At 44.4% G+C, this 8,313-nt stretch overlaps 1 protein-coding gene across 1 annotated transcript; it reads right to left on the reverse strand.

The window, feature by feature from the left end:
- Positions 1–1,853: 1,853 nt before the first annotated feature.
- On the reverse strand, positions 1,854–6,975 carry LOC121550424 (CCN family member 1). Its single transcript, XM_041862674.1, has 5 exons — positions 6,668–6,975; positions 6,144–6,357; positions 5,312–5,665; positions 3,368–3,570; positions 1,854–3,191 (listed from the first exon to the last, which is right to left on the reverse strand). Exons 1-5 carry the CDS (start codon positions 6,737–6,739, stop codon positions 2,889–2,891), a joined length of 1,146 nt encoding a protein of 381 aa, XP_041718608.1. The 5' UTR covers positions 6,740–6,975; the 3' UTR covers positions 1,854–2,888.
- Positions 6,976–8,313: the final 1,338 nt, after the last annotated feature.

The raw sequence follows: 8,313 nt of genomic DNA on the forward strand, positions 1-8,313 counted from the left end.
CAGTGCATTCAGAAAGTATTCAGATCCCTTCCATTTTTCCACATTTTGTTGTTACAGCCTTATTCTAAAATTGAATAAATCTTTTTTTTTCTCACAATAACCCATAATGACAAAGCAAAAACAGGTTTTTGGAAATTTTTGCAAATATATTAAATATAAAAAACTGAAATACCTTATTTACATAAGTATTCAGACCCTTTGCTATGAGACTCGAAATTGAGGTCAGGTGCATCCTGTTTCCATTGATCATCCTTGAGATGTTTCTACAACTTGATTGGAGTCCACCTGTGGTAAATTCAATTGATTGGACATGATTTGAAAAGGCACACACCTGTCTATATAAGGTCCCACAGTTGACAGTGCATGTCAGAGCAAAATCCAAGCCATAAGGTCGAAGGAATTGTCCGTTGAGCTCCGAGGCAGGATTGTATCGAGGCACAGATCTGGGGAAGTGTACCAAAACATTTCTGCAGCATTGAAGGTCCCCACAGTGGCCTCCATCATTCTTAAATGGAAGTAGTTTGGAATCACTAAAACTCTTCCTAAACTGAGCAATCACAGGAGAAGGGCCTTGGTCAGGGAGGTGACCAAGAACCCGATTGTCACTCTGACAGAGCTCCTCTGTGGAGATGGGAGAACCTTCCAGAAGGACAACAATCTCTGCAGCATTCCACCAATCAGGCCTTTATGGTAGAGTTACCAGACGGAAACTCCTCAGTAAAAGGCACATGACAGCCCGCTTGGAGTTTGCCAAAGGGCACCTGAAGGACTCTCAGACCATAAGAAACAAGATTCTCTCATCTGATGAAACCAAGATTGAACTCTTTTGCCTGAATGCCAAGTGTCACATCTGGAGGAATCCTGGCACCATCCCTACCGTGAAGCATGGTGGTGGCAGCATCATGCTGTGGGGATGTTTTTTAGCTGCAGGGACTGGGAGACTAGTCCGGATCTGGGGAAAGATGAATGGAGCAAAGTACAGAGAGATCCTTGATGAAAACCTGCTCCAGAGTGGTCAGGACCTCAGGCTGGGGCGAAGGTTCACCTTCCAACAGGACAACAACCCTAAGCACACAGCCAAGACAACGCAGGAGTGGCTTCGGGACAAGTCTCTGTATGTCCTTGAGTGGCCAAGCCAGAGCCCGGACTTGATCCCGATCTAACATCTCTGGAGAGACCTGAAAATAGCTGTGCAGCGACGCTCCCCATCCAACCTGACAGAGCTTGAGAGGATCTGCAGAGAAGAATGAGAGAAACTCCCCAAATACAGGTGTGCCAAGCTTGTAGTGTCATACCTAAGAAGGCTTGAGGCTGTAATCGCTGCCAAAGGTGCTTCAACAAAGTACTGTGTGGTCCTCTGTAGCTCAGCTGGTAGAGCACGGCGCTTGTAACGCCAAGGTAGTGGGTTCGATCCCCGGGACCACCCATACACAAAAATGTATGCACGCATGACTGTAAGTCGCTTTGGATAAAAGCGTCTGCTAAATGGCATATTATTATTATTATTATTTACTGAGTAAAGGGTCTGAATACTTATGTAAATGTAATATTTCAGTTTTTTTATTTCTAAAAACCTTTTTTTGCTTTGTCATTATGGGGTATTGTGTGTAGATTGATGAGGAAACAATAATTTAATCCATTTTAGAATAAGGCTGTAACGTATCAAAATTTTGAAAAAGTCAGGGGGTCTGAATACTTTCTGAATGTGCTGTATCCCCTTCTGTGAGCCTATCCCAACTCAGGAGAGACTCTTGTTTGCCCCCCCTACAGCAGCATCCCAGATCAACCACCCTATACTGTCATCTGAATCACCATCCACCTGACACACCTCTCAGAGAAGCACAAGACAGAGCACGTGTTGAATGTTTTATTTGATGTATCAGAGAATTATTGATACAAATTCAAACAATATATAAATCTTAAAAATATAAAATAAAATCTTCCCTCCAGTACAAGAAAGTCTCCATACTATGAGGCAATAAAAAACACACCCCGAAAAATGAGGTGATCTGCATAAATTGCCACTCAACAAAGAGTGAAGTCTGTACACTATACTCTGTAATATGACACAAATACACACATGTAAACACTCTCTGTTTCTCACCCTTTCATTCTCTCTCACACACACTGAATTTTACAACATGTAATATACAGGTAGAATCATTGATGAATCGGTAGAATTACATCCTGTCCTCATTCTACCATGAATGTATCTGACAAAACACTTCATAAATGTATGGGATTGCCCATGGTCGTCACTCACATACACATTCACTGGCCTCAGTCATTTACACATTTCTATATTATGACAAAAAGTAATGTCCATCACATAAATGCTTACACGTTCCTTTATTTTTCCCCACTGTGGTTATAGAGGGACTTGACAATGTTAACAAATAAAAATAATAAATAATAAGGGTAAAAAGCAGACAACCAATAGGATTAATTTACAGTCCAACATGACATCAAGAAAGTGACATCAGGCCATCTATAGTCTGTTGTGCTCAGTGCTGTCCCTTCCTCCACCAGAACAGTTCAGTGGCTGGGTCATCAGCAGGGAAGGGGAACTGGACCTAGCCGCAGAGAGTTGCACCATATAGCTACCCATCTCTCATGTTGGACAACTGGGGTCAACGTGTCAGGAAGCTTAAAGTGCAAGCAAGAATTCTGCCTGGTTGGGAGGAGCGGCCACCTAGCCGAGGCTCTCTCTCCCATAGTCTGGTGCTGGTGAAGGAGGGAGAGGTTGCCAGCCACACTGGTGTCCAGGAAGGGGCTGAAAGGCAGGGCTATCCCTGGTCAGAAGGTGTATGGAAGATGGGGAGAGACTAGCATGCCCTAGCCCTATCCAGTGTGTCGAGGCTGGGGTTGGGCATCCTCCTAATCCTAACTCAGTGCCTGAAGGTGTGGATGTCATTGTGTAGGCTGACAGAAGGCCTTGAGGGGGAGCCATGATTGTGGCAGCTCTTCTTGCAGCTGCAGCGCTGGATCCACATGACATTGCGTGTGAAGCCCTCTCCGTCGGGACAGTGGAAGCGCAGGCGGACGGTGCGGGTCAGTGAAGGGGTGCAGCATCGTCTGTCCGCACAGGAGCCGCAGCTGCGAGGTCGATAGTGCCGTGTCGTGGAGCAGCCAGCAAAGTTGATCCTGATTGGCTCCTGAGGGCGCACTGTACGCTGGCACTTCTTTCCCCTCTGCACAGTCAACAAACACACAGTTAGACAACTGAGCTACATAAACCATAATAAATAGTCATATTGCAAAGGTTCTCATTATCAAAAATGAAATATCAAAATGTTCTATGTGCTCTAATTTTATGCTTCATAATTTCCCACAAACAAATCAGACATTGAGTGGGGTCTCATTGTACCTTGATTGCTGGGGTAAGTTGCAGGTCACATTGGCGGACTTCACACAGTCGTGTCTCTCTGACCAGCCGGCAGTCTGCGTTGTTATTGGTCACCCGGCTTGAGATGCCCATTCCACAGGTAGTGGAACATTCCGTCCAATCAGTGGTCTGCTGGAAGCATCTGGTGCTTAGTGACACCTGGGACCTGGGGAGGGGCACCACCTCTGTGAAAGGAGAGGACCGAGAGCCATGAGAAACATACAAGGTAAAGATTATGGGAAACATACAGGGTTACAAATAAGAGAAACATACAGGGTTACAATAATGAGAAACATACAAGGTTACAATTATGAGAAACATACAGGGTTACAATCATTGGCGGTCAGTGACATTTAAGATGAGGGAGGACTTTTTTTTTTTTTTTATGAGCATGGCCTTATTTCTATTACAGCATATTGGTTGACTCTCATGCATATTCCATTCATCCAGTTCAATGTAACAGCAATAGGTTTAGGCTACTACATGATACCCACATTTTCCCTATACCCATCATGAGGTTGCTACAACTTAGCCTATGAATGAAAGTTTACAACGCAGGTGCACACAGGTCAAGAGACAAATTTGAGGTGACAGACACTCTTGCCTGCATCTAGCTGATATAGGGTGTAATCATTAGTCCAACAGTTGCAAACGAGAGTTTCTATTAGACAAATTCAGGTATGTTTAACCCTGTTTATTTCCGTTTGCTTCCCTTTAAGAAACTTTTTCAACAGAATCGACGGAATTAATACACCCCTGATCACGCGTAAACACAGTTAACTTTCATAGCAGCCATGTTGTATTCCTTCTCGCATCCATGCACTCTCCTCCTCTCACCTCTTCTCTTCGCTTGTGGACTTCAATGCACAACACATCAGCTATATGTGACCAGGCGAAATAACCTTTCCAAACCTACACAAAGCATACATAGTTGTCACCATATTAGCTAAAGTAACATCATAGTCAGCGTATCTAATAGAACTAACGTTAACTCGTAAGTAAACCTGCTACAATCGTGAAGTAAAGTTAGTGTACAGTCAGTAAGCAGTTACACCGGCGGGTCCCAGTAGGAATAAATGAGTAATACCAAAAGCTTACCCTGACTTGGAAGTGTTCCATTGTTGTGTTGGAAAGTCATAGCCAGCTAGCTAACATAGCATCCCTCTGTTTGAGCAGGGTGTTTCAGTTGGCTAAATTAGCTAGCTGCATTTGCTAGCTAAGTAAGTGAAACTGAAAGTGAAAAAAAATGAGAATCTCTCTCTCTATTTGTCTCTTGCTTCTCCTTCATTTTGGAAGAAATTAATTTGTTCAAAACTGTTCAACTATTGTCTTTCTCTCTATTTGAGTCAACGACTCACCACATTTTATACACTGCAGTGCTAGCTAGCTGTAGTTTATGCTTTCAGTACTAGATTAATTATCTGATCCTTTTATTGGGTGGACAACATTTCAGTTCATGCTGCAAGAGCTCTGATAGGCTGGAGGATGTCCTCCGGAAGTTGTCATAATTACTGTGTAAGTCTATGGAAGGGGGTGAGAACCATGAGCCTCCTAGGTTTGTACTGAAGTCAATGTACCCAGAGGAGGAGTGCTACCCTACAGAGTGCTGTTGAGGCTACTGTAGACCTTCTTTGCAAAATAGTGTGTTTCAATCAGTTATTTGGTGACGTGATTATTATTATTTAGGATAGTTTTATCTAAAAAGGATAACTTTCTAAATATTTTACCATTTTAATTTTTATGAAATTCACTAAGGAGGATGGTCCTCCCCTTCCTCCTCTGAGGAGCCTCCACTGGTTATAATTATGAGAAACATACAGGGTTACAATTATGAGAAACATACAAGGTTAAGATTATGACCAACATAGGTTTATGCCTGGATAGAGTGTAGAAGAATGAGACATTGGGATAGGCTGTTTACTGTACCTCTAATGTTGACTCTAGTGCTGGCCTGATAGCGTGGCTGTGCCTGGAGCTGGTTGTTGATGTGGTTTGGGAGGGGTTGTGGGTTGGGCAGGGCTGCATGTGGAGGTTCCTCTGGGTCTTCACTGATGTGGTTGTTGTCGTCACAGACCCACTCCGCACAGCAGCGGCCCAAGGGCTTTGCCAGCCTTGGCCGGGAGCAGTGCCAGTCGGGAAGGGACACCTGGTGGGGGCAGAGTGGCATGCAGCCCACCACACCGTCCATGCAGCTGCACTGGTGCTGGCAGCTGGGCTGGAAGTCCTCTCCATGCTGGTAGACACGCCCGTTGAACTCACAGGACCGGCCCTTGGCCTCCGCTGGGGAGACACACAGACACATTATCAGCACAGTGGACTTTATACCCCAATGGCAGTGTTACCATGATGCTGAGCATTTGTCAACTATCTACTTTAATGATCAAAATTCTATTATAATTCTGAAATACCCATACCCAACTGCTCAAATCAAATCAACTTTTTTTTTGTCACATGCGCCGAATACAACTGTGAAATGCTTACTTAGAAGCCCTTAACCAACAATGCAGTTTTAAGAAAAATAAGTGATAAGTAAAAAATACAAATAATTAAAGAGCAGCAGTAAAATAACAGTAGCGAGGCTATATACAGGGGGTACCTGTCAATGTGCGGGGGTACAGGTTAGTCGAGGTCATTGAGGTAATATGTACATGTAGGTAGAGTTGAAGTGACTCATTTTCTACTCCCATACTTCTGCAAACTCCCATACTGGCCCAACCACCTCTCTCCCGCTGATGTTAGGGGTACTCCTGGTCCTTACCTCGGCACAGGCCTCTCTCGGGGTCTCCCCCAGCCCCCAGGTGGCAGTGCAGGCCCTTGATGTGGTCACAGGGCTGGCTGGGGCTGCAGTCCTGGTTGAACTGCCTGGCACACACCTTACAGCAGCCACAGGTGTCTGTCACCCAGCTAACACCCACTGGGCACAATGGGAGTGTTGGGCCACAAGAGCACTGGGCAGGACAGTCACTCTCCACCTGAGACAGACAGCAGGGTCAGTGTTACAGATGTGTTAGGGTCCGCACAGCAGCAGTAGGGTAGAGGTGCAGGGAATGCATTCCTCAACAGCCTGATCTTTAATATGACTAGTAGTACAGTAGTATACTCTCATACTGGAGTGGCTTTCTTCATTGTAACAAAATACCAAAAATGTTAAACAATTATTTTAGTAAAAAACTAGTTTTTGAAAAACAGAAAATAAAATCGTGCAAAATGTAGAGAGAAAGAGGGAATGGCAAATAAAGCAAAAAGAGGGCAGGCAGGTAAGTATGCATCTTTGAAACTCACCATGACAGCAGCACTGGAGAGGAGAATGAACAGGGTAGAAACGGTCCGTCTCAAACTAACCAGAGAAAACATCCTGATAGCGTACTTTACAAAATTACAATGAGAGGTCGTCAGATGGAGAATAGAAACCTGGTGGCCGTGACGATATACTGTCCAGAGCCTGCACGCGAGTCCAGAGAGGAGAGAAGTTTGTTGGTCTGTCAGTCACCTATTCATTCATCTGAACCTATCCAGAGTTCTGTGTGAGTGCACTAAAAAGGTACACTAGTTTCTTTGCTCTACTGCAGTGTCAGCACAGCTCAGTTAGGGTTAGCTTCACTTCATATAGAGATTCCCTCTGTGGTGCCTGTACTTATAGACACAGGCAGACTGCCCCCTCCCTGTGACATCAGCTCTCCTCTTAAGGAGGAAGGGAACGTGTATGGAGGTGGGATTCAGTGAGTGGAGTAGGAGAGAAAGAAATTGCACCATTGCTACATTGCTATAATGAGAAAGCATGGTTATATTATGAACACAGTACTGTAGGCACTTCATTGCACTGACATCTTACTATTTATATGTCCCTAATGCTATCGAGAAACCACAAGAAAAGCTAATTGCTGGTAAATTCACAATAAGCAAAGCTAAGTGTGGAGTATCTTCAAATAGTATTTGATTTCTTTCAAATAGGTTGAGCTTTTGATTGTGCCTGCCTGAAGTGCCAGATGGGTGTGGTTTGCACTTTCGGGACTATTCCATCTGTCCCATTGTGCCAGGCAAGCTCAATCAAGTGCAGCTAAAGGATTTGAATGAACACAAACACTATTTGAACCCAGGTCTGCAGGGCTCTGGGATTCCCATACTGTGGAGTGACACTGTAGCTCCATTCTGGCATATGAACAGTGTTTGACAATAGGGGTCACCTTAGCTAAGACCGATACTGGAAACAGAAAAACAAGTGCAGGTGTCATGGAAAATATGAGTGGGGAATCCCGCTCTGGCGTAGAACCCACTTTAATAGGGGAAGTGGTGATGCAGATAGCTGAGAAAATCTGTGCGTACAACTCCTCTACCATTCTATTACCTGGCCGGGCTGGCCCCAGCCACCCCACTGAAGCACACTGCCCAGGCCAGGACACGTATCCTGTGTTCCCTCCATCTCTTTCCTAATGGCCACATTCCAGGACCCAAACAAATATTTTCTACAGGTTCCCATGTTCGGTAGGAAAAACTAAACATTCCCATTGTCATCCCAGAGGAATATAAAAAGTGTTTTGTTCGAGGGCAGGAAGGCCCTGCATTAGGCTTTGGCTTTCTCTGTTATGAAACACAGGAAACATAATTTAGCACATTTGATGAGGCCACTGAAAACCTGCAAAGTGAGAGAAAGGAGTGAGTGGTAATATAGACCCTCTCACACCACAGGAGAGGGCAAAGAAAATAAACAGGACCTGTTTCTGTGGATCCTTGCTCAATTTGTCAGACCTGTCCTCACTTAACCCAGTTCACCTTCACAAAACCACAATGACAACACAGCTTCCTCTACGAAGGCAAATCCTAAAAAATTTCAAACAAGATATAAATAATAACAGTTTAGAATAACACACGTATCTCTGAATACGAAACCTCTTCAGAAATGCAAGAATTGCGAGGAATGAACCAAAATG

The sequence above is a fragment of the Coregonus clupeaformis genome, chromosome 18 (genome assembly GCF_020615455.1).
Source record: "Coregonus clupeaformis isolate EN_2021a chromosome 18, ASM2061545v1, whole genome shotgun sequence".
NCBI lineage: Eukaryota > Metazoa > Chordata > Actinopteri > Salmoniformes > Salmonidae > Coregonus > Coregonus clupeaformis.

Bases quoted from the DNA above. Each gene is read 5' to 3' on its own strand.
- LOC121550424 (XM_041862674.1), bottom strand. From the start codon at position 6,739: ATGTTTTCTCTGGTTAGTTTGAGACGGACCGTTTCTACCCTGTTCATT. The intron at 6,358-6,667 runs GTGAGTTTCAAA...TGTCTGTCTCAG, and splicing joins TCTCCAGTGCTGCTGTCATG to GTGGAGAGTGACTGTCCTGC. The intron at 3,571-5,311 runs GTACAGTAAACA...CTCCTTTCACAG, and splicing joins CACTAGAGTCAACATTAGAG to AGGTGGTGCCCCTCCCCAGG.